This window comes from Podarcis gaigeae (assembly GCF_964106915.1).
Source record: "Podarcis gaigeae genome assembly, chromosome: 15".
NCBI classification, from domain to species: domain Eukaryota; kingdom Metazoa; phylum Chordata; class Lepidosauria; order Squamata; family Lacertidae; genus Podarcis; species Podarcis gaigeae.
In genome coordinates, this window is record NC_139692.1 from 10,797,514 (window position 1) to 10,823,958 (window position 26,445).

The following is a 26,445-nucleotide window of genomic DNA, read 5'->3' on the forward strand; positions in this document are numbered from 1 at the left end:
ATAATGGGGAACATTTACAATAACAACTCTGTGTCTGTGTGTGCAATATGTACTTGGGCGCTACTTGCTGAAAAGTAGTGTGGTGTTTCTGTTGGCACTTAGAAAGATGCTGGGCTACCCCTCTCACTCCAATTCCACTGTATTTGCTGATACTTTTCATATTGGGCTTTGGGACAGAAATTCGACATTAAAGAAGTTATGTGTTAATAGGTTAACTTTCTGCTTAACACAAACAATGCCTGATTCTTTTATGCACCGTTTTGGGGCTCACCAATTCACAAAGTTCTTATTTGGCTCATTTGCACATTGACCTTTACTTGAGATGGCTTTCTTTTCAAAATTGCCTAATAATGTTTTGCCTGAAACTACCTAACATCTGACAGAGGCAAGTTTTTTTTTTTTTATGTGTCCATTAAAAAAATGTACCCAGAACTTTGGACAATGTTACTTAAGCATGAAGGCCCATTGATAAGTGTTCTGCTGCTGAAAAGATGTTCTCGGGAATAGTGTATGATATTACATTAGTAGCAACAATGTGGAAGATCTTCTGATTCTTGGTTACTATAAATATTTTCTCTAACCAGTTTTGAAATGAAGTCCATCAGATATTAAACCAGAATTTCATGCATGGGCTAGTCCTATAATTATGGGTGGGCCTCTTGCCTGCCCTGTTCTTGCACATGGGATTGTACAATTTGCAACTGAGCACCTGTTATTCCAAGGAACAGGGCTCTTGCCTATAATACTTGGCTGAAATGCAGTACTGGTGATAAACACACATCTATGGTAATCTGTAAGGCAGGGATGGGGAATCTGTGGCCCTCTGTATGTTGTTAGACTCCAGCTGCCATCAGCCCCAGCCAGCATGGCCGACAGTCAGGGATGGTGGGAGTTGGAGTCCAGCAGGACATTGAAATGACACAGGTTCCTTGTCACTGCTGTAGGAGAAATGGTTAATAATTACTAACAATATGATTAGATTTCCTCTTGTACTAGCCCTTTGCTGCAAAGGGTACAGTCTCTTTGATTTAGTGTAACTACTGATGGAGGTTCATCAGATGATTTGCAGTTAAATAAAGCCTTGGATCCAGATTTGATACTTCTTTTTTGCTACTTGTTTTAGGTGAAGGCAGACTACAGATGTGTATATTTAAATGCTATTGCATCATGCTGATATATGAGGAAGCACAATCTCACTGACTCATTGTGTTCATACAACTGATACACGTTTACAGATAGAATAAGGCAATCTTTCTCCATAAGCCTTTGTGAATGAGATGCCATTTAACTAGGTTGGATTGTGCCTGCTGAAAAAAGACTGCAGGTTACACCAAGTGTTAATGGGCTGAAGAAACAATGGGTGCTCATCCTTTGGAAATGTAAAACCTGAAAATCAAAAGCAATTTGTTAAAACTGTGCGGAGAATCAGGCTAGAATCTGTCTATGTATATCATTAAACTGCCGTTTAGGTGTCTAATCCCAATGTATCAAATAAGAAGAACTGGATGGCTGTTTAGCTGATAATTTCCTTTGCTGCTAGCATGTGGCGTTAGAAAGCTTGTCACCCAAATCATACATACATTTACTTAGAGGTGAGTTCTCCTTTTTATAATGGAGCTGCCACATTATATGTGTTTAGAATTGTAGATGAATGTATTTAAATTGTGCCGGTTGAATGCCTTAATTTATTTCCTAGCCTTTTGCAAAGAGCTAGATTAATAGCTAAGCGAATGAGTAAAGACCAAAAAATACTTGAGGACATCAGAATTTTGGCCAAGGAAGATTTTGTGGGCTTAGCTGACAGTTGATTGCTTTCAGACTTGAGTAGTCAACAGTACAAGTGCCTGTAGGAAGTTTCAGTGAGCATTGCTCACAATGTTGACTGTACATTGCTTCATAAAGTTGCACTGAGGACCCTGAACCAGGCCTGATAGGGAAGAAGACAGCCTTCCAGGTACATTGGACCAAGACCATTTAGTATCATGATCTCTACCTTATACTGTGTGAGCCAGTCTTTACAAATGGAACTATTTGGTATCATTGTGAGGGTGCTGGTTTCTGGCATGTAGAGCTGTGCTTTATTGCTATGATAAATAGTATCAATAGATAATAATGTTAAAAATAGCAACTAAGATGGTACCTCTGGAATGCATTCTTTTTTACTGGAGAATAAATGGTAGAATTGCTTTCCTACATCTATCAATCCATCTAATTTGGTATTTCTTGTAAATTGGGCCAAGAAACTAGTGGCAGTATTAGAAACTGAGATATGAAAGCTAAGTGCCAAATTGCACCTTAAATCTAGGTTATAGGCGGAATGTCTAGGTACACCAATGTCTAGGCAATGGAATGTCTAGGCACACTTTTATATAATATGAATACAAAGCAGAAAATGAATGAACTGCAGCTAAAATATTATGTTCCTTTTTCACATGGTCTAGCCCACCCCCCTAATATTCTTAAGAGGGTCTCTTTTCCAGTCTTCAGGGTGTAGCTGGAAGTGGGGAAGCAGAAAAAGGTCCTCCTTTCCTTCCACTCTGCAGTTTTAATCTGAAATCTTAGGCGCAGTACTGGGCCCAAAGCTCAGAAACTACTTGCACTAATGAAATTCCCTGTTACAAAATGTGCCTAGAACAATAGGAGTTTTGAACACTGAATAGTGGTATAGCATCAGGGAGCCTTATGGCTGTCTCTTGCGGCTGGATTTATAGTATTCATTGGGACCTTCATATTAATTGAAGCTTGGCTTTGGCATTGGAGGCCCTTGGGTGGGAAGGTGGTTTAATGCAGCCACTGCAGCTTGAATGCAACCCCACTGATGAGTAGTATAGCTGAAACCCTTAAAATGAGAAGTGATACTGATTAGATACAGTGACACTGGGATGGAGAATATATCCCTTTGGTACCTTACTCAAGCTCAGTAGTGGAGCTTTCATCAACAGAATGCCTTCCAGGTATTTTGGACTACAATCCCCATCAGCTTCTGCCAACAAGACTGTGTTGGCTAGGGCTGTTTGGCATTGTAGTCTGAAATGTCTGGAAGGTATCAGATTGGTAAAGGCAAAGGTTATAGAAGTATCATTGAATAATCTGCTGTGTCTCAGTGATAAGATGACTGGAACTGGGTCTTTAGTGATAGACTATCTTGAGAAGATAGGACCTGGAAGTTGTCAACAACTATTGCCAGGGTAAGACTGTCTTTGAATAAAGGCGTTGTCTTCACACACAGACAAAGAAAACTGGAGCAAAATAAAAGCCTCAATGTGTCAACCTCTAGATTCCAGTTTTATGAGAGACTTCCATTTGGGATTTGATCAGATTGGATAGTGAGGCAACAGGACCCTCCTAGCTATAATTATTCTTTCCAGGTTGCTCAATCAAAAAAGATGGCTGTTGTGTCAGATTATTTGTTGGGCAGCGTGAGCATGTTAACAGGGAAATAAGTCCCATTGTATTCAGTGGGAATTGCTCCTTAGGAATTCACACTGCTTCCCATTTGAAAATTGTGTTGATGCTTTTCATAGGGTGTGTGAGTTGGAGGGTCTAGGCTACTTTTACTCTCCCAAGGTTTCTTCACTATAGTGTTCTTCATAAAGCAATTAAGGAGAAATGTGCACAGTGTGCAGGGCATGGCCTTTGCACAAAGATGCATGTTCACATATTGGCAGCCACGGCTTTTCTCTAATTCATTGCCAGAGCTAGCGCACACTCCCTGCTTGTATCGTTTGTAACATTGCCAAAGATTCCTAGGGAATATTTTAACTAGCAACTTCTTTTGTCTCTGCTGGTTCCCAGCAGATCTGTCTGGAAGTCTCTAGATCACAATCTTGGGAGATACCAGAGGAAATGTGACGCAAAGCATAACTTAATGAATATCAGCAGATGGAGCCAAAAGGTCCACACAAAGGATGGAATGGAGGGGAGCCCTGTCTTGTGCATGCTTGGTGGATAGAATGTTGTCTGTTGCATTGTCGTCAGTTTACAAGCTGGAAACTAGAAAACAACAAGAGCACAATTTATATTTTCCTTTTTGACGTTGCAGCCTGGGATATGTTTCCTTAGCTTCATTGGACCTGATTTTTTAAACTTTATTCGGTATATCTGCACTTCTACAGTCAAAATTGGAGCAACTAGATAGAATTGGAAGAATGGAAGAGCACTTAGTGCAACTCTCTGCTCCAGGGCAGTTCAGCCCTTTACAGTGGTGCCCCACAAGACGAATGCCTCGCAAGACGAAAAACTCGCTAGACGAAAGAGTTTTCCGTTTTTGAGGTGCTTTGCAAGATGAATTTCCCTATGGGCTTGCTTCGCAAGACGAAAACGTCTTGCGAGTTCCCCCCCTTTTTCTAAGCCGCTAATAGCCGCTAAGCCGCTAATAGCGCCAAGCCGCTAAGCCGCTAATGGCCGTGCTTCGCAAGACGAAAAAACCGCTAGACGAAGAGACTCGCGGAACGAATTATTTTCGTCTTGTGAGGCACCACTGTATAGACAAAGCTACAGATCCCCAGTCACAATATGATGCAAGCAGAAAGTAGAGGCATGGCAGTCAGGGGGCCCTTAGAGCCAAATGGCTGCAGATGACTCAGGCAGGCAAAGCTACCTACATGCTATAGGGAAATGCATACTCATGATCCCTAGCTAGTCTCACCTGATAGGAGATTTCTTAACAATCCCGAATATGGTGAGCAAAACATACCTACTGAGTCTTCCCCAGAGATTTCTTTTTTCCTGGAGCCAAAACCTCTATCCCAAATCATCAGGTCACTTGTTTTTGGCAGTGCCTGGTGTCTAGAGTCCTCTTCACCTTTTTACTATCTGCTGTTTTCTTTTTAAAGGGAATTGATTAGGACCTGGGGGGGGCGGTGTCTCAAAAGGCTAGGCTTTAGGACAGAGCTTTCCAAACAGTGTGTCATGACACGTTAGTGTGAACGCTCTCCGTTCCCCTCCCGGGGCTTAGAAAGGGAGTGAGCAGCCCTCCGGTTTGCTAGTAAAACAGAATTACTATGTCACGAAATGGTGTATGTCTAAAAACTGTGTCACCAACATGAAGTTTGGAAAGCTCTGCTTTAGGAGGTGCCTGGTGCTGGCCGGTTTTACACCATGAGGGATGAAAGCCACTGCTATACTGTGAAACAAGACTGTGCATTCTTCTAATCAAGAGTGCTATGTTTGCATGTAGGACTCTATCTACAGGACATTTCGTCAATCCCAGATTTAACCACAGAGATCAATTTGCCTTTCCTGACTCAAACTCATTAAAAACTAAAATAAACTGGTTTTCTGTACTCAACTGGATTGGCCTTGAGGTCAATCCTGGTGTGTAATAAAAGGGACTAAACTGTTTCTATGTCCCCCTTTGCAATAGCCTTGGGCACCTGAATCTATTGGGTATTTCCCCACAATTCCTGGTAAGTGCCATTGGCAATAAACATTGTGCTGTGGTTTAGAATGGCCTCTCAAGAGGAGTCCATAGTACAGTACAGGGGGAAATGCTGTGCCACTGACAATGCTGTCCTTTGCATGTCAGCTCAGTGGAGTTTATTCCCAACTGTATGTACAGGGTCACAGCCCATTATATAACATATAATAAAACCAAACTCAGAACCAGTAGAACTGGCCAGTCATGATGTAAACATTTCCAACTCTCCTAATAGCAGTTCACACTAGGCTGCCCTGCCGGAAAATATCCTCCTGCTTATCCTGGCTATGGGACAGGGGTGTCTCCATATAATAGCTTGTCTCTTTTTTCAATATTTCACTTTTTTGGGGGGGAGGTGGATTGATTGCAAGTTTCTAATCAGATTCTGCAAACTGTTTGTTGTTGTTGTTTTCTTTCTGTTTCTTTCTCCTCTCCTTCCTCCTTTTTTTACTTTTAACCAAACCAAAACCATTACATTACTCAATTAAAAATGGCACCTGTGTTAAATTGGGTCACCATGACAGCCGGAGAACCTGCTTCTGGCCAGCAAATGCAAAGGAGCGGCGGTGAAGTTGGCAGACTTCGGCTTGGCGATTGAGGTGCAAGGAGACCAGCAGGCCTGGTTTGGTGAGTGCCGGACAGAGTTGCTCCTCTCCCCCTTTCTCAGTTTGCTTTGCTGACTCAGGAGCTGTGCAAACTCCCATGTTGGCAATTTTTGCTTTCTCCCCCAGGCTTTGCAGGCACTCCTGGCTATCTCTCTCCTGAAGTTCTACGCAAAGAAGCTTATGGCAAACCTGTGGATATCTGGGCATGTGGTAAGGCTCTGCTCTTCCCAGGGTAGTACAATCATGGCATTGCAATGGGGATTTCCAATATAACCTGTTACTCAATAAAAGTACCATCCAGCTACAGTTCAGGTTGCACAATCCAGAAAAAGCCTGTCACAAGTATGGAACTGATAAGCTACAGAAGATGGGTCTTTAGAGAAAATAGCCCTGGGTATAGATTTTCAGATCTAGGACCACCTTTAGCTCAAACATTTGCTTATTCCTTGTTCTTATCAACAGGTACTTTGATTTATATTCTTCCTCAGGGTGTCTCACAGCATAATAAAACACCACAGTACTAAAACCAACAAAACTACTAAAAACTGCATTAGGAGGAAAGTCACTTTATTTTTTTGCCATTAATGATGATGATGATAATTTATTATTTATACCCCACCCATCTGGCTGGGCATCCCCAGCCACTCTGAGCGGCTTCCAAAAAAATATTAAAATACTGTAATACATCAAACATTAAAAGCTTCCATAAACAGGGCTGCCTTCAGATGTCTTCTAAAAGTTGTTGTTCTCTTTGAACCCGTTGCAGCTCCAATGGTCTAGACGTGGGACACACCTTGACCCAAACATGCATATGAGACCTCATTTCTTGATTTCTCCCTTTATAGTACTTTTGTTGTGGCCCACCTTAAATCTGACTGACCCAGTAGTCGGTTTTTCTGACCCAACAGGTGGAAGACCAATGCGCTGGATGACTCAGTCATCTCAGTTGCTTTACCTCAAATTTGGGGTTGCTGAGTTTCTCCACACACTCTTTATCCCTCTCTCCGTTACTTTTCTATTAATTTTGAAGTAACAGCTATCAGTGCAAGTGAGAGAGGTAGCTTAACCTTGATCAACCTAGTAAACAGGTGGGGTAGACCATTTCCAATGTGACGATCCTGTATTAAATGTGAATACCCTTCTTTTGTGAAGGTGGTGCCCTCAGAGCCCAAAAGCATTGTCTTTCCTTCAGGGAGGCCTTGACTCCTAGCATAGGAAGCTTGTTCTCATCATTGAACCCTCCTATTTGTATTAGATCGGATTTTATAGGTATTATTTTGTAGGTATTAGTTGGCTGCCAGTCTTGCTTTCAGAAGGATACATTTACAAGACAGTCTCAACCTGCACTTGGGGAATGCAGAGGTGCCAGGAGCACAAAGGCAGAGAATTGGTATTTACATAGATTATGACCGCCCTGATAGCATCATGAGCACAAATCCTCATGAATGCAGAATAGAAAGGACATCTGAAGGGACTCCTGCTGTAGCACTGGCAAGGTCTTACACTAGGTAGCAACCAAAGGATTCTCATGTACTTCATCTGTACGCCTTGAAAGTACTATGCAACTGAACCTAGGAAACTGCCTTATGCCAAGTCAGGCTATTTGCCCATATAGCTCAAGGATGGATAAACTGTATCCCTCCAGATGTTGTTGGATTCCTTCAGCCCCAGCTGGCATGGCCAATGGCTAGGGTTAATGAGAATTGTAGTCCCAACACACTGGAGGGGCATGGGTTCCTCATCCCAGATTTAGCTCAGCCCTTTTATTTTTTGACTGGTGGCAGCTCTGTAGAGTTTCAGACAGGAGCCTTTCCCAGCTGTCTGTCTGGAGAAGCTAGGGATTGTACCTGGGACCTTCTGCAAGCAGTGCATCTGCTCTAGCCCTGGATGTCGGTCACTGAAGAACCTCGGAGACCATTGCTAGCCCATACCAAACTGAGGGCTACACCCTTTCCTTCCACTACACAGGCTTCTCTGTAGGTTGGGCATCAGGATGAGAAGATTCAGCATTGTATAACTTTGTTTTCAAACAGGGGAAATGTGTATATTTCCACTTTTCCTTCCTCCTACTCCACTGTGCCTGAATGGTAAGAGTATGCAATGCAGGGTTTAGGTCCACTTGGTTCTAAATTTGCTGCTCTCCCCTATTTTCTCCTAGGTGTTATTCTATACATCTTATTGGTTGGGTATCCGCCTTTCTGGGATGAGGATCAGCACAAGCTGTACCAACAGATTAAGGCCGGAGCCTACGATGTGAGTAGTGGTTCTTTTCTTTCTGTTTTTCATTACATTGTTGACATGATGCTCCTCATGGCACAATCCTCTTCATAGGCATTAATCTGATGGGAACCAAAGGAGCAGAGCAACAGGCTAGGAGTCACATGCACTCTAGTTTTAAGGCTGTTTCCTCTAACAGAAGCTAGGAACACTTGCATTTCTTTCTGATGCCTCTGAGCCAGTATGCTTTCAAATTGTGTATTGTGTAAAAAGTACACTTCATGCCTACTCCTCTAAGAGCTTCCTACGGGTCAGATAAGCCAGATTATGGGACCGATTTGATATGGGGGAATCTGGGCAACCCTGGAACCCTTCCTGATGCATTTGGCTCCTTTAGGGGTTTGAAAATAAATGCTAGCCTGTTGGATGGTAGCGTTCTCCTTCTTTGATACTGATGTGTCCTCGACCATAACCTTCGTGTAATGCCTTCTAATCCTCAGTTTCCTTCTCCTGAGTGGGACACAGTCACTCCCGAAGCAAAAAACCTCATAAACCAGATGTTAACCATCAATCCAGCAAAGAGAATCACAGCTCACGAAGCTCTAAAACATCCATGGGTCTGTGTAAGTGTCACTGATGCTCCTGTCTTGTTGATAACCAACATTCACCTGCTCGTTCAGGGCTGAATAGTTAAGAGGCTCTGAAGTCACCTTATTTAATTTCCTTAGATCTCAGTATGTTTTCTAAGGCTGCGTGTGGTAGCAAAAAAATGATAAGGATTGTAAGTAATATGGGGTGCTTTGACAGATGCCTAGCATTGTCCATAGCAGGCATGGGGAACCTGTGGCCCTCTGAATGTTGTTGGACTCCCAACTTCCATCAGCCGCAACCAGCATGGCTGGCCCAATGGTCAGGGGCAGTGGAGATGGAATGCAACAACTGTTGAAGGGTAGCAGCTTCCTGATCTGTAAGATACTTCCATGGGTGAGGTTCTGTATCAACCTCAGCTGTAAAACTGCACATCACGTTTGATATCTGACTCCCAACCTTTGAATATACTTTGGCAAGTTGGCCAAAAGAGCTACATATAGCAGCCACAGGATCCAGATCCTCAATAGATATAATAGCCTGGGTTTTTTTTGACAGGACTGCCATTGTCCAGTTTATCCAGACTGCATCACAGTTATGTGCACAGGCCTTAATTTCATACAGAATCACACATACAAGAGCAATGTAATAATAATAATAATAATAATTTATTATTTGTACCCTGCCCATATGGCTGGGTTTCCCCAGCCACTCTGGGCGGCTTCCATAGAAACCAAAAATACACTAAAATATCACAGATTAAAAACTTCCCTGAACAGGGTTGCCTTGAGATGTCTTCTGAATGTCAGGTAGTTATTTATCGCTTTGACATCTGATGGGAGAGCGTTCCACAGGGCAGGCGCCACTACCGAGAAGGCCCTCTGCCTGGTTCCTTGTAGCTTTGCTTCTCGCAATGAGGGAACCACCAGAAGGCCCTCAGCGCTGGACCTCAGCGTCCGGGCAGAACGATGGGGGTGGAGACGCTCCTTCAGGTATACTGTAGGTGTGTCTGAGAGGTTCTGTGGGAATTAAACTCCAGTGCATATCTCAATATTCTTTTCCCTACCGTTTTTGCTAGTTTTCCCCCTTTCCTTCCTATATTTATGTCCTGACTTTTCACACATTGACCTCTATTTTACTTTTACGTTTTTTCCACAGCAACGTTCAACAGTGGCCTCCATGATGCACAGACAGGAAACCGTAGAGTGTCTGAAAAAGTTCAATGCCAGAAGGAAGCTCAAGGTAAGAACAGGAGTGCATTACAGATCCTGGATAAACGTGAGAATGGAAACTTTCAGGGGTGTCCATTGCTGAATTCGTTTTGTAAAACCTTTTAAGAGGAGGGCCATAGCTCAGTGGTAGAATATCGGCTTTGCATGCAGAAGGTCCCAGGTTCAGTTCTTGGCATCTTTAGGGCTGGGAAAGACTCCTTGCTTGAAAACCTGGAGAGGTGCTGCCAGTCAGTGTGGACAATACTGAGCTGGGTGAATCATTGGCCTAACTCAGTATGAGGCAACTTCCTATGAAACAAGAAATAAACTACCAACTCACCCAAACTGAGGTCAAAACTACAGTGTGAAATAATATTTCTGTTTAGAAGGTGGGTGTATCATGCTTTCTGTGCTAAGCTCCGCGACACCTGACTAGTCCAGCAACTTGTTCCCAAAGTGGCCAACCTCCCAGTGACATTTGCTCAAGGGCATACTGCCTCTCTGACCTGGAAACTGCATAAAAAACTAACTAGTAGCCACTGCTAACTTTATGCTGCATCATTTTGTCTCATCCCCTTTCAAAGCCTTCCAAGTTGGCAACCATCTCTACAAGTAATGGTGGTGAATTATCACATGATATGTTCTCAGATGGGTGGCGCTGTGGATTAAACCACAGAGCCTAGAGCTTGCCGATCAGAAGGTTGACGGTTCGAATTACCACGACGGGGTGAGCCCACGCTGCTCGGTCCCTGCTCCTGCCAACCTAGCAGTTCGAAAGCACGTCAAAGTGCAAGTAGATAAATAGCTACTGCCCCAGCAGGAAGGTAAACGGTGTTTCCGTGCGCTGCTCTGGTTCGCCAGAAGCGGCTTAGATATACTGGCCACATGACCCGGAAGCTGTACGCCGGCTCCCTCGGCCAATAAAGCGAGATGGGCGCCACAACCCCAGATGGTCTGGGGTCCCTTTACCTTTTATGTTCTCAGATATGGGGGAAATTAAAAATGCGATGGAATACACACCAGTGTGAATTTTTAGTCTCAGAGTGGTTCTTAGAGACCTGAAAGTCCTTCAGCATTTTACACAGTCTTATGCTAAGGCAGGATTGTTCCTAGCCGGACCCATCTAATAGATTGAACAACTCAGACCTATCACTGCCACTTCAGAAATGGGGATGCAGGACTTTTACTTTTGCTCAACTTGCATTGCATAGTATAGGTTTACACAGACATACTTTATTCTCTCCCCCTCTATAACTGACTGGTATGAAAAAAAAAAAAGGTTGGGAACAAGCTGTTATGGCAAAATGAACTTATTATTTAAGGAGCAGGCAAGGGAAACAAAGACAAGATTAGTTTACAAAAAATTGGATAGACTATTCAATATAGCAGATCTAGAGGATACATCTCTAATGTGTGTTACGCTTTTTCATTTCCCTGAGATGTTAAAGTTGATTTGGAAATTAACAATTTGAAAAAGTTGGTAAAACATTGTTTTCTGAGATACGGCCTATTTAAGTATTGGATTTCTCTAATGATTAGATATAAAATAAAATTATTTACTGTTTGTATATGTTTATAACTTGCTGTTACATTCATTTTTCATTTAAGTAATGTATTGCTATTTGTGGTAACAACAACAACAAACCTATTCACTCTTCTCATACTTCCCCAAAAAACTTTTTCATCTGTTATACGTTTTTTTTAAAAGCGCTTAAAAATTATTTTTAAAAAATTCTTTCTGACTTGCCCCCAACATCTCTTTTTAATTTCTCTTTTAGGGTGCAATTCTTACCACTATGTTGGCAACGAGAAACTTTTCAGGTGAGAGATTTGCTTTGCTTAACGAAGAGAAAAGAAACCTATTCACACTTCAGCAGTTTCCATTTCCCTTTAAATTTGTTTATTTATTTAACTCGCACACCTTCTAACCGAGGCAGTCTTCAAATGGGTCCTCACAGGTGCAACGGCTGTCAAAGCTGCTCCACTAATACAGATTTTGTTCATTAACCTTGGTCTTGGTGTGTGACATTCGTTCTCCTCTTTCTCATATGCTGGTCTCTCTGGCATGGCAGTATTGTGATGCGGAAAGTTGTGTGTCGGGACCAGGAATGGAACACAAAACTATTTTCATTGACTGGATGTCAAGTCCATCTCTGCACATGAAGCCAAGATGAGAGAAAGCAAGTGTGCCCTGGAATGCCCTCCTCATACACGCTTTCTTCCAAGAACTCTGACCAGCTTCTTTTCGACTTCTGTACTTGTCCCCCACTGCCGTTCCCCTCCTCTGCAAAAGCCTTAGCAACACAATCAGTCAAAGCGGTTTGATTTAGTGCTGCATCTTCCGGATCCCTGGATGATTCCAGATGACCTATTTATTGAACATTCATCCTCATCTGTTTGCAGGGAGATTAGACCGTGAGGGCTATTTAAAGAGCATTCATTCTGATTTGTTTGGGAAGAGGTTAGATGATGCAAGTCCCACATTTCCCAGTGCATTTTCATGTCACTTTCCGTATTGCAAATGATCCAGTCTTTTGAGAAGTGGTGTTCCGCGACACCTCGCAGTCAGCTTTGGATTTGCTTGTATGCGATTGAATACCACCTGAAAATAGAGACTGTCTGGAAGCAGCCCCTGTTCTTGCAGAAATGCAGGTTTCCCAGGATTTCTGGATCTATCTCTGCCCCCCCCCCCGTATTTTCTACTCAGGGCTGTGCCATTTCAGGAGGGAGCCAATCTCCATTTCTCTTGTCTTCTAGGCTACGTGTAATTATCCTTCAGGATCACTTGTTTTTCTAGTTCTTAAGAAGTACAAAAAGTAATCATAACAAATGCTCTCAAAATACACAACTTGATTGCAATTTAATATATTCTTCATATCTATCAAAGAGCTCGCTTTCTTTTTTTATAATTATATTTTATTGATTTTCCATCAAAAAAAGAGAAAAATACATTCACACCACATTACAACTTCTATTAAATTTTCCATTTTTTGACTTCCTTCGGCCTCTCTGCCAATCATCCGAATTATAACTTCTTTAATTACACATTTCCAAATTTTGCTATTGCCTTTATGCCTACCCCCACTTCTATTTTGCCTTTTTACAATATTTCTTATGTTATTACAGAGCTTCTTTAAATGCCACTAGCGTTATTCCATTATCACTTATACATTCCCAGTACTCAACTAACTTTCCCCAGTCCTCGATGGAACTTTTGATCTCGTAGATATCTGATCTTCCCAGTCAGTTTATCAAGTTCTGCATAGTCCATCAGCTTCATTTTCCACTCCTCCAACGTTGGTATTTGTTCTTGTTTCCATTTCTGGGCCAGTAATATTCTTGCTGCTGTTACTGCATATTGGAAAAGTTTATGATCCTTTCTATTTATTTCATTACCGACGATTCCTAAGAGAAAGGCCTCTGGTTTCTTAACAAATGTATATTTCAACATTTTTTTCAGTTCATTATATATCAGCTCCCAGAAGCTTTTCACTTTCTTACATTCCCACCACATATGATAAAATGTACCATCTTTTTCTTTACATTTCCAACACTTCTTACATGTTTTATACATTTTTGCAAGTTTTACTGGTTTAATATACCATCTATATATCATTTTCATAACATTTTCCTTTAATGCAGTACATGCAGTAAATTTAATACTTTCATTCCATAGTTTTATCCAGTCATTAAATTGTATATTATAACCAATATCTCTGGCCCATTGTATCATAACTGATTTAACTTCTTCATCCTTTGTATGCCATTCCAACAGTATCTTATACCTTTTGGATATAATTTTATATTCATTATTTATTATTTCTATTTGAAATTTAGAATCTTTCTCTGCATATCCATATTCTTTAAAATCTTTTTTAAGCATTTCATTTATTTGAAAGTAGTGCAACCAGTCATATACCGACTCTTTCACTTCTTCGTAGGGTTTCATTTTCCATTTCCCCCCTTCTTTAACAATCAAATTTCCATATGTAATCCAATTCTTTCTCATATTAATTTTTTTAACACTCATAACCTCTAAAGGAGACAACCAGTGTGGAGTTTTTACTTCAAGTAGGTTTTTATACCTATCCCATATTTCTATCAACGATCTTCGGAAAATGTGGTTCTCAAAACCTTTATGGATTTTCTTCTTTTCAGCCCATAGGTACACGTGCCATCCAAATCTATTATCAAATCCTTCTAAGTCTAACAACTCTGTATTTTCTAATTTTATCCATTCCTTTAACCAACAGAGACATGAGGCTTCATAGTACAATTTCAAGTTTGGCCAGACTCGACAAAGAGCTCGCTTTCAGGCTTTGTCGCAAATCTTGCCTGCTGCCCCCACTCCAATGAAATGTCTTTGATCCTGCCTCTGAGATCTGAAATGGTATTCCTGCTACTTCCATATTTTCTCAGTTGCATTAAAAAGAATATATCTAGGTAATATAATAGTAGATCGGACACTGCAAAGGCACAAGTGTTGAGCTGTTGCATATTAACACTTCTGGTTTGGTTTTCCTTGAAATGCAGGGGCACTGTGTGTCTTCCCCCTCCACCCCCAATGGTATTTCCTGTTTTGGTTGATGTTCTTCATCAGATCAATCAGAGAGGCGTTTACCTTCTAAAAAAGCAAAGTGCTGATCCCAGGGGAGAGGAACTGCTGTCCCTGGTTAGAAAAGTTACCATCAGCTTCTGCGTTTTAAAAGAGAAAAGAGGGTGTATGATGGCTGAGTAGATTCCTCAAGCAAGAATCCACCCACTCACACTGTTTCTCCGTCCTCACTTTCCTACAGGGCTTCCTTTCCCATCATTGTCCATGGGCCTAATCAAGACTCCATGGATTTATAGCGAAGAATGACAGAATCCACATTCCACAACTAGGAAATCCAAATTCCGCAAGCATGAAAGAAACACACATTTCCTAATACTATATCTGTATCTATTGATAATACTGACTATGGAAGTGTGACCTGTCTGATTCAGAACACAGAATTTATACCTCCTCTTTGTGGAATTTGAAATTTCTGGACAGAAATTGGGTGTTGATGAACTAAGTGGCAAGGAAGAAGAGGCATTTTGAAGGTGCTGAGGAAGAGAAAGGAAAGATGGCCATACTCGCAGAATGTTGCTAGCTAGAGGGATTGACAAAATCTCCTGGAATTTTAGCTAGGGTAGCCTGTCTGATTTTCCCAGTTGGAAAGCGGATAAAGTGTACGATGCGTCTGTCTTCTACCATCAACTTTTTCCCTGGAATAATTTTATAACAAGTGCCAAATTCCACAGATTTTATGTAGTTACAGAATTACTGAGTGAACAGTGTCCTAAGCTAGCTCTGAGGCCTCCAGACTTGCCATTTAGGTTCCTATTCCTCGTGTCATTAGCTTCAGAGCAATCGCAGAAGAGAACTCAGAAATGGTATTAATAGCTAATCAGTTATTATTATCATAGGGCTTTAATACTCCCAAGAAGCTCAGGAAACCAGCTGCAGAAGCAGTGTATGGCTGCCATACGTCTTGTGCCGCATAATGATTTATGACTCTAGCAACTGCAAGCCCAACAGTGAGAATCTTTCTTAAATGTTCCACACACCTTATCATTTCTGCTACTTTTGGTGGCATAGTTTAGTTCTGGTGATAATTATCACTCTTCCTTTTCTGAACTCGGGATATAAGGATCAATATCCTCCTAGACTATCTTCCTAGTGTTTACAGAATTGTTTATTGTGTGGTCAGGATACAGTGTCCCTCAGCCTAATACTACACAGGGTGGCGTTTCCAGAGCAGTGAAACAAGACATATAGGAATAACTCTGGATCACATGGAAAAGACCCATGGATTGTGTAAAAGTCAATGCACGTTTGCTACCAATAGTCACGCCTCTTCATCTCAACTTTTAACTCTAATCTTTTTCTGCTTCCTTTGTCTCTTTCCCCTTCTTTATTTCCCCCTCTCTCTTCCTCTCTTCCTCTCTCTCTCTCTCTCTCTCTCTCTCTCTCTCTCTCTCTGCTTCTCTCTAACTCTTTCCCCATCCCTTTCCCTATTTGCTGTCCTTTACTTCTTTGTTTCCCTACCTGGTGCTAACAGTGGGCAGACAGACCACCGCTCCTGCCACAATGTCTGCAGCAGCAGCAGCCTCCGGTGCCACCATGGGTTTGGTGGAGCAAGGTAGATGTGTCCGGAAGAGACTCGCCTCACTTCCCCTTTCTCACTTTGAAATTTGAGCGCATGATGTGTCATTCACCATCACCACCGCATCCCACCCTGTTTTAAGAGTCTGGGGCTACCTTTTGTTGTAACTAGTAGCAAAGTTAGAGTCAGGGCCACCTCTAAATAATCTGGCAATTCCAGAACATTTAATCAAGTTGCGGGAACAGTGTCATGAAAAGGTCATAGGGAAACGTATGAAACAGACAGTAAGGATTCTGTATGATTGAGATTGGCTGGTGCTAAAATGATGCTGTTATCCCATTTCAGAGGGTTAAGCAAGGCAAATATAGGAGACCATTAATGGAAGAGGAGATGCATGCTTTGTGTGGTGGAGGTTGTGGTGCTGGGACAGTTTTCAGTTTTCCTATAGGAGTTTTGTGGTTAGGCATTATCTCTATCTCTGTCTACATACACACACACACATATTTGTATACATAAATTTATATATGCAGGTTTTGGTGTCCTCGGGTGTCTTCCCGTGTAAAAGTTGGGGTGTCTACACGGGAAGACACCCGAGGACACCAAAACCTGCATTCCTGTACCCGTGAAAATCTACGAAAGCAAATTTATATATACATACACAAATGCTACAAGTGACTGTTAAGAAATATTGTTTAGCAGAGCGATGGGGGAACCTGTGTCTTTCCAGTTGTTGTTGGGCTTCAACTCTCGTCAGCTTCAGTCAGCATGACCAATGGCTAGGGCTGGTGGAAGTTGCAATCCAACAACATCTGGAGGGCCACAGATTCCCCGACCATGATTTAGTACCTATAATGAGCCAAGTGCAGGGAGCTAAGGGAGAAAGAGGACAATTTGCTTCCTGTTGGTCACATTTAACACCTACTTGACTTTTGCCCTAGCATGCTCTGCATGTCCCATGCAAGATACAGAAGATGAAATGCTGCCTGTTTTCTGGCAAGTCACCTTCCCATCAGAAAATACTGTCATTTATCACTGGACTAATCCAGGAATGGGGAATCTTTTGCACCCCATAGGTTGTTGGGCTACAACTCCCATTGTCCCTGAGCATTGGCCATGCTGGTTGGTGCTGGTGGGAGCTGGAATCCACCAACTTCTGAAGAGCCGCAGGTTCCCCATCTCTGCTCCAGGCAGTGTTCAGATTATAGAGGAAATTATTGGGGACAGTGGGAACTCTTTTTGTTGTTATTAAAAAGTGTGCCGCTTCCTGTAACAACTTCATGGCGACTACCGGCACCTATTTTTCTAGAAAAAAAGCACTGGTGATACATCACAAAAAGAATGCTCCTCTTCAAGTAATCTGACGACTGGTTTTAGGTAGGAAGGAATGCCTTGTGCATGCATGTTTTTGGCCTGAGTGGCACCATTTTATTCATCACAGTCCAAAAGCAGCATGCAAGAGAGTTGTGTGCACTTATCTGCCAGTTATCCCAAGAAATGAGAGGTCCATTCAGAACGGTCTATGATGAGACAGAGGCTTCCAGGCTAAGCCTTTATGTCCTGGTAGGAGAAGCCAGTGGCTAGTGTTTGGGGTCTGCATGCATATACCCATGCACCAGGTGGGACCAGGGGCTGGGCGCAGAGGATGAACAAAAGCCGTCACACTGGCCCAACCATCACAGACAGACAGAAGATTTATGGGCTGTGCTGTGCCGCCTGTTCACCCACTAAGAGGGGAGATCGACTGACCAATGCAGCCCTTGTTGGGCGCATCCCCCAACGTTGACTGAGCAGCCATTCAACGAGGGGGATGGGTGTGATGGCAAGGTCAGGCTGGGCTCCGGGGCCCAGAGACCCTCAGTGGCAGGCAGGGTGGGCATCCCTGTGGAGGGGCAGGCGCCTGGCTTGCGCCCCCTCAAAATCATGTGCCTGGGGCTATGCCCCTCCTAGCCCTCCCCACGCTATGCCCCTGGGAGAAGCAACTGCCAGGCTGGAAGCAACCACTCACATACAATTTGGGTCAGTGCAGATCCCTGAGTGACTAAGAGGCACAATTCGCCTGGCCAGCACCACAGGCTGGGCCTCTCCGGGGAGAGCATTTCACAGATGGGGAGCCAGCACAGAAAAGGCCTATTCTCGTGTTGTCGCTCGGCTGGCTTCTTACCTAATAGACAACCATCAGGAAATGAGAGGCTGCCCTTGCGACCTTTGCAGTGATGCAGTGGGCCCAGTGGTGACCTCATTTCTGGTGGTCTGCCTGCCTGCCAGTTCATCAGCTGGAGACCTCAGGGTGAGAGGTGGTCAACTAGTTTGCTTGGGCAGGGTGAGTAGGAAATGGAGGGTGTCACGATCTTAGCTCAAGTGCAGCTTGAGGAGTCCAGCCCCATCAGTTTTTGGTCAATGAATGTGTAAATAGCACATAATTATTTTCTGCTACAGCAATGAACAGAATTGCACTGGAGTTGTTTAATTGCCTGCAGTGAAGCACCACAACTGGCCCTTAGTTCCATTGGACATGGCAGTACTTTTGGTGCTGGTTCTTTCAAAAGCATAGGCAAAATTTACAGGAATTTTGGAATACAGCCATACCTCGGGTTGAAGTAGCTTCGGGACGAGTATTTTCAGGTTTCGCCCCCTTTGCAACCCGGAAGTAACGGGGCATGTTACTTCCGGGTTTCGCCGCTTGAACATGCAAAGACGGTCAAAATGACGTCACACGCATGCGCGGAAGCAGTGAATTGTGACACACGCAGATGCGGGTTGCATTCGCTTCTGGATGCGAACGGGGCTCCGGAACGGATCCTGTTCGTATCCAGAGGTACCACTGTATTGTGTTCTTTGCTTACTAGACCATTTATACCAACTGGGCATATGTGCATTCATAATGCTGTAGAAAAGTATATATTCCTTAAAGCAGGGGTGGGGAATGATGTTTTTATCTCTGACGATTGGACATGCTGGTGAGGGGTGATGGGAGGTGAGGTCCAATAGCATCTGGAGGGCCATAGATTCCCCACCCATGATTTAAAGCATTTCTCCTTAAGTTTTTAGTATCTTAACACTGCTCGCTATACCAGTGAGCGAAAGATAGGCACTTTCCCCTGCAGAAGTGCAGAACATAGCTGACAGGTACCATAATCTTAAAATATAATTGTGCATAAGTATTTATGAGCCGTAAAAGCACACATTCCTATGCACCTCTGCACATTCAGTCTTTGGGCCTTGGTAGGATGAAGGAAGTTATACTTTTCCCCTGTAGACTGGCAACACTCCACTAAGGGTGACGTTCCTTGTTTGGCATGTAGAAGGAAGCCTCTTATAGATCAGTCATATTGATGACTTAATTTTGTTAACTAGAATAAGGTGTGGTCTAATCATTTTTTTTCTCTTGTGCAAACTTGTCTCACCCTGCTTCTCCCCTTCTTTGTTGCAACCTACAATGAGTATGTTTTGGTGCCTTCAATAAGATTAGTTATGCTTGGGGAGTGTGGTCCCAGTGTCCATCTGTCCTCAACTTGAAACTAGTTCTGACAATTTATGCCTATTTCTAAGGCAATAATCCTGAGAGGTTGGAGAGCTTCCCATTGCTTTAAATACATTTGATAATGTTTGGGCTTCTCCACATAGTCAATTATATGACTATATAATTGATTGTATCTGCCCTGCATTGACTGTAGGCCTGCAGTTCAAACTTAGATTCTTTTCCTGGCCTTCGACTTGTCTTAGGCTCTGTTGCCCCATATGTAAAATGGTGGTAATAGCAAGCTCTAATTGTTTTGAGAATGGATAGGCCAACAATTATGATTAATAATAATAATAATAATAATAATAATAATAATAATAATATGTCACCCATCTGACTGGGTTTCCCCAGCGACTCTGGGCGGCTCCCAACAAAATATTAAAAACACAATAAGACATCGTCGGTTAAAGGGTTGTAAAGCTAAAAAGTGCTACATATATGCTTATTGCTTATTGGTAGTAGGAGAAAAGTATCCAAAGACTTGATGCAGCTCAGGTTGCAGGGGAAACTATCAGGGTTGTGTGCTCACAGAGCAAGTCTATAGCTGTGAGAACATGTTGCCCTCCATAGCTGCTCAACATGGACAATTCTTGGGGCATGCAGACAAGGGTCCCCTTGATACCTTTTTCATGCCAAGGTTTCTCTCTAGGGAATGTTGGCTCTTTGTTTGTCTTAGCCGTTGCCCTGTCTGCACCCCAGCTTTGCCTGCAGGTTGAATGTGGTAAATGGTGCATGAATTTTGTGCAACCCAGGTGCATGCGTCAGGGCCTCTGGCAGTCAGATTTCTTCTCAGAAGATTGACGAGGCTTCTGCTTATGTCGGTGCTGTTGTCGCCACTGCATGTGGGGAAAGTGATTTGCATGGCAGCAGTGGTTGTGATCATTCTCAGCTAATCTAGTCAGTGTCAATGCCACTCCGAAAACCCTCACTAGGATTTCAATGTGAACAAAATTAAACGAAGAAACAGGCGAGAAATTACAGCAGCACATTGTATATCCCATTGGTTTAAGATGTCATCTTTGTTTTTCAACATTGCACTAGAATTCTGTTGTAATACATTTTGCTCATGGGAACTCACAGAATAATGAAGGGATGGTTTGACAGGTAAATGGTTAAACTTGGCTATAAAGTGTCAAATCCATCAATGTGGGTGTAAAAGTATATAAAAAACTGAATAAAATATGCGTTATCAAGAACAGGTTCCAAATGAAGGAAAGGCTGAGAGGGGATTTGGCAAAAGTGATAGATTGCAACTCCTGACACTTTCACATAATACACCAGTGACCCAAGTAGAATTGTGGCTTGACATTATTACCTGAAGATAGCCTTGCTCTGGTTTTTCATGCCCATTTTGTCTTTATAATTCTTTATGCAAGAGTATATATTGATTTAATTTGGGAAATAGTGACCACTGTCAACACTAACTTATCTGACTCTGTACTGCAGTTGGACAATCAAATCCCAGTTTAAGAAGCCAAGATATGCACGAAATCTGTGCACCCACGTACAGCCCCTTTGTGAACATCATTCAGATGGCAGTATATATCCAGGAGTCTTTTTTGGAGCTGAGCGCATAGCTCTGAGAAGATCCAGAAAAGACTTTTTGAGTATGTCCTCTGTTCATACAAGATCCTTCCACTGGGTAAAGGTCGTACTGCTATTACTTTAGACATATACAAAACTTGCACTGTAGTTGCCAGTTAGTAGTATCATCGTTTTGTTTCTAATTACAAGTTTAAATGCTTAGTCACAGCAAATTGCACCTGTCATTTCCAAAAGTATAAGATTTTAGGTACTTCAAAGTGCTAAATCTTCTCCTCTTTTTGTGAATATCCAGACAGAAAGGTTGTTGAGCTTTTTGTGTGTGCAAAATCTCAAAAAAAGAAGAAGCTTTTAAGTTATTTCTAAGGAAAATTGCCAAAAACAATACTGCCGACATGGGTTGCCATACATTCGGATTTCCTTGGACATTTCAGTGATTTCGACCCAGAAACTGTTTCCAATGGCCAATTCCCAGCGATGTCCGGGAAATTCTGGATGTATAACAGCCCTACTCTTGATACTTACCTAGAGGTCATTTTACATCCTGCAGAATTTATGTACACAAAGAAGTACTGTGGTTTACCTGTATGATAGGTGGATACACATGTAGCATATCACATGGCAAAGCTGGGGCCTATCACTGCTACCTACAAGCAGATATGCTCAGTAAACTAATGGAATTCATATTCCTCACACAGTGTGTGATACACTGTGGGAACATATAGTTCATCATTAATCTCAGTGGTCCCCAATTCCATTCCTTCCTCCAATTTAATAGCTTGCGCTAAGAGTTAAATTCAAAAGACTATTTTAAAAAAACGGCAGGCAGCAGGCAATTGCTTTTAGCACTGAACGTGATATGATTCGAGGCATAGATCTTCATGATACGTCTGGTCAAACAGATTTTGCAGACTACAGAAGCAGTGCAAAAACCTGTATGCCTGAGAACAGGACTGGTAGTGGGATGAGTGTACGTACCATGGGCAACAATGCCTCCTTCAAACTGCCTTTCATTCTCTGAAAAGAACTACTTTCTGTCTACAAACAATAGAAGTTTCTGACACAAAGCTATTTGCCATGCACATCTGCATGGACTACTGGTTTGAGCATCCTGAATCTACAAATACATGTGACTAGAAGAAGAAGAAGAAGAAGAAGAAGAAGAGTTTGGATTTGATATCCCGCCTTTCACTCCCTTTAAGGAGTCTCAAAGCGGCTAACATTCTCCTTTCCATTCCTCCCCAGAGCAGAGAGAGAGAGTTGTGCCACTCTGGTTGCATTATGCCCTTGGCCATGAGGACAGGTCTGCCCGGCTTATGCTGCCTTCTGTCAGTTGCAATCCATTGTAGAAGCTACTGCCAAATACTAGACATAACACAGTGGCTAGAATGCCTTTTAGGAATGGTTCCTGATCCTTTCCTTTCCCCTTTCTCATCCAGTGCCAGATCCCTTTGCAATAGTCCTCTGCCACATCTAGCCATGGTGGATATTGCTAGTGCCTATACATGCTATGATGTTGGTACAGTCCCCACTACAACAGTGTGACACTGCTCTGCCATAGCAATTGCTTACACTCCCTTCTAAATATTAATTTGCTGGTGCAGCTGCTAATAGCATCAGGGGGTTGAAGTAAGAGTTTCCCTATTTCAAATAGAAGGCTTCCTTTCAGATTTTCCAAGTATGCTGTGAGGTTGCAACTTCATAGGTTTGATTCTCATTGGTTGAACAAAAAGCTTAATAGGCAGGTCGTGTCTGCCTGTCTGTGTGTGTGTGTGTGTGTGTGTGTGTGTGTGTAGGTGCAAAACTATCCATAGCTCTTCACTCCAGAAAAGCTATAAAAAGATTGAGGAACAAAGCTTTGTTGTGCTCTGAATCACTAGGCATTACTAAACCACAAATTACATTTTAATTATAGACTCTCAGATATTGAAAGCATCGCTGAAGGCAGTCAACATTTTCTACATCCACTGATAAATTATGAACTGCTAAGTCCACTAATAATCAGCCTTAACTGCCTATTAATATGAGACACACAATTCACAACATTGCTTGTACTGAAACCCATAATTTAGAACCAGGATGGCTAACCTGTGGCCTTCTTGATGTTGGACTCCCAAGCTCCCATCCACTCCAGCCAGCATGGCCAGCAGTCAGTGAGGATGGGAGCTGCAGTCCAACAGTATCTGGGGGGACAGCATTAGCTGCTCCTGATCAAGAACATACCAAGTGCTGGGGGAAAAAACACCATATCTCTCATGGAGACTCCATTTGAGCAGCTCAAAGGTAATGACATCTATTACAACTAGATCCATGTGAACATTGCATAACAGCCAATAGGCTCCCAATTCTGTGTCAACAATGCTCTCTGTAAAGGAAGGACATCTTCCATGTGTGCTTAATTTACATTATTCTAGTTTCAAAAGTTACTTGGCTTGGGACTTTAACTTTGATGTGAGAATTGGCACGTGAAGTTAGCAGTAAAGTAGAACTGAGGAGGTGAGTTAAAGGGATGGGTAGTGGCATTTGGCAGTTGTAGCTGTTTCACATTCTGTGGCATTGCCACATTCATGGGACCTCATTTGTACTAGAGGCTGCATTTTTCCAAACTAATTACAGTGGTACCTCGGGTTACAGATGCTTCAGGTTACTGACGCTTCAGGTTACAGACTCCGCTAACCTAGAAATAGTACCTCAGGTTAAGAAATTTGCTTCAGGATGAGAACAGAAATCACGCAGCAGTGGCGCGGCAGCGGCGGGAGGCTACGTTAGCTAAAGTGGTGCTTCAGGTTAAGAACAGTTTCAGGTTAAGAACGGACCTCCAGAACGAATTAAGTACTTAACCCGAGATACCACTGTATTACTATAATATAGGCCGCTCTTTAGTCCAAAGGGCTTCACCCTTTGGATGCAGCAAACGTAGTTGTGGGAAATTGCTAAAGAGTAGAACTAGTCCCTAGAATCTGGTGTCAGTAAATGGTCATAAAATTCTCTTTGAGGCCATCGAGGAAGTTAGGCAATGCTACATTTATAGTTGCACATTTCGTTGTGACCCACATACGGCATGTTGAGTTCACCAAGATAGCCTGAAAACTTCATGCGCGGAGTGGGTCCCAAATAAACATGGATGAAAGACAAAAGCAAAGTATTTGTGATTTGAAGAGTTTGGGATTAGATGGGAGACATGAATAGGGACTGTATGTTTTAAGGAAAAAGATGAGAGTCACTTGTGAAGGAAAAAAATGATGTAACATATTACCAAGTCCCTTTTCTGACTGTAGTGATTCCATGGGCTACCATCCTCCCATTAGTGTGGTGACTGTATGGACCATTTCCTCCCTGTGTGTGTGTGAGCAAAGTCCTCTGTAGTGCTGCTTTTGTGGTGCTGGTGCTGCTGCTTCACTTCCCCTTGATGTCAGATGGGGTCTCTGCCCCAGAGGCCTTGCTTTCTGTCTCAACACTTCTTTATTTTTCCTCCTCCTCCTTCTCTCTTTCTCTCCATCCCTCCTCCAATCCTCCTTCTCACCTGCCTGTCTCTCTCGCCTTTCCTCTTCTGTAAATTTCTGTAAGGTAAGCAAACTTTTTGTTGGGTTCTGACCTTTAATAATGCCTACCTGTGGTGATGATTGGATTTGATGTGGGAGACAGGAGTTTTCATGAGGTGTAGGGTCCAGAAACAGAGGAAGTCATCTTGTTCTGTAGGTGCTGGTGCTGGTATTGATGTCTCTCCTCCACAGAGCCAGCATATTGCGCTATCTGATTTCATCTAGACACAGCATTATCTATACCTCAACTGCTCTAATACTCCCAGGAGGCCTCTTGAAGCTTTGTTGGTTCCCTGCAATTCCATTAGCCAGATCCAAGTAAAGGCACCCATATTTCTGTTCATTTCAATCCTAACCCACCCTTATCACACCTGCTGCAGCAACCTCCCTTGACCCTCTCCCAACCTTGCCATTACATTTCAGACCCCCACCCCACAACAGCTTCTCTGCCATATCACTCTTGGGTCTCTCCTCAGCCAAAAAACAACAGAAAGCAACAAAAAAGACCGTTCTGGACTAATGCAATTATAGAGGAATCTCTATTATATAAATGAATCTTTTGTCCTCATACACCATCATAGCCATGCAAAGGCTCTAAACTATTCACATACGTCCAGCATTCTATAATCTGTTGGGATAAATGAGGCTGTATTGTGATGTTGCTACTTTTAAGGGGGGGAAATGGAAATTGCAATCTACAGAGTATCAGAGGGAAAAGATTAACATTTGATTGATTAGCCTTCGCCAGCCTGGTGCCTTCTCAATGTTTTGGACTACAACTAGCCTCAGCCAAATTTGCACCAAATGGGCAAAAGCTGGATTAAGCGCAAACGGTTCACAACAGGTGTGATCAGGGAAAGAGGATGAGAGTAAGTACAGAGAGGCTTTCTCACATACCTACAAAATGGTGGGAGTGTAGCATCGCGACATATTTAAGTGGTTGAATTAACACTTTGCTGGGATGACATAAGGCATATTAAAATTTCAGGCAGCAAAGTTCTTGAGGATGCATGCTTGTTAGAACATGGGGTCCCATAGACAGCTTGTATTGCAGCTCATATAAAACAACAACCATCTTAGGACCCTTAGAGTAAAAGGACAAAGAGTTGCAGGTAACCATGCCTAAATTTGCCTAGCACCTGTCAAGGAAATCTGGAACTCACATACTGGCTGGAGAATGAGCTGCATCAGGTGGTGTTAAAGGAATCTAATGTTCCCATTTGCAAAGTGCATAAATTTCAGTGGAAGTGAAACCAGTATATATTTAGCTAAGATAGGCAGTGCATGCAAGGGAAATCTGATAATATCATTAGATTGATTAGAAAGATCTGGATCACCAAAGAATGAATAAAGAAGAGTCCGGATGTTATCCAAGTGATGGATTGGGAGAATGTTTTGAGAGCTGACCCACAGAAGGATGCTGTCCCACTTCATTTAGAATGCCACTTTGTTAAGCTGAACACTGTCCCACAGAGACTCCCTGCTTGTGATTCTGCAGAGTTTGGACAAACCAATATGTGTCCAAGCCAATTGCCGTTTGAGAAACAACAACAATGACTGTGGTATTATCAAGTGAAATGTCCACTTCACAGAAGTATTGCAGCCCCCCTGCTGACCTCCCTTCTTTTGGGAAACTGGCTGTTCAAGGCACTTTGTCCTCCACACCTCTA

At 42.6% G+C, this 26,445-nt stretch overlaps 1 protein-coding gene across 14 annotated transcripts in view; it reads left to right on the forward strand.

The window, feature by feature from the left end:
• Positions 1-26,445, forward strand: part of CAMK2B (calcium/calmodulin dependent protein kinase II beta) — a 203,663-nt gene that overhangs the window by 137,631 nt on the left and 39,587 nt on the right. For 9 of the 14 annotated variants that reach the window (XM_083713534.1, XM_083713545.1, XM_083713544.1 and 6 more), the window contains exons 7-13: positions 5,944-6,046; positions 6,151-6,234; positions 8,183-8,277; positions 8,742-8,864; positions 9,988-10,071; positions 11,819-11,861; positions 16,127-16,207. In XM_083713534.1, the coding sequence (XP_083569660.1) occupies positions 5,944-6,046; positions 6,151-6,234; positions 8,183-8,277; positions 8,742-8,864; positions 9,988-10,071; positions 11,819-11,861; positions 16,127-16,207 (613 nt within the window). The remainder of the gene's footprint in view (positions 1-5,943; positions 6,047-6,150; positions 6,235-8,182; positions 8,278-8,741; positions 8,865-9,987; positions 10,072-11,818; positions 11,862-16,126; positions 16,208-26,445) is intronic. The other 5 variants (XM_083713541.1, XM_083713536.1, XM_083713543.1 and 2 more) reach the window with 1 other exon arrangement.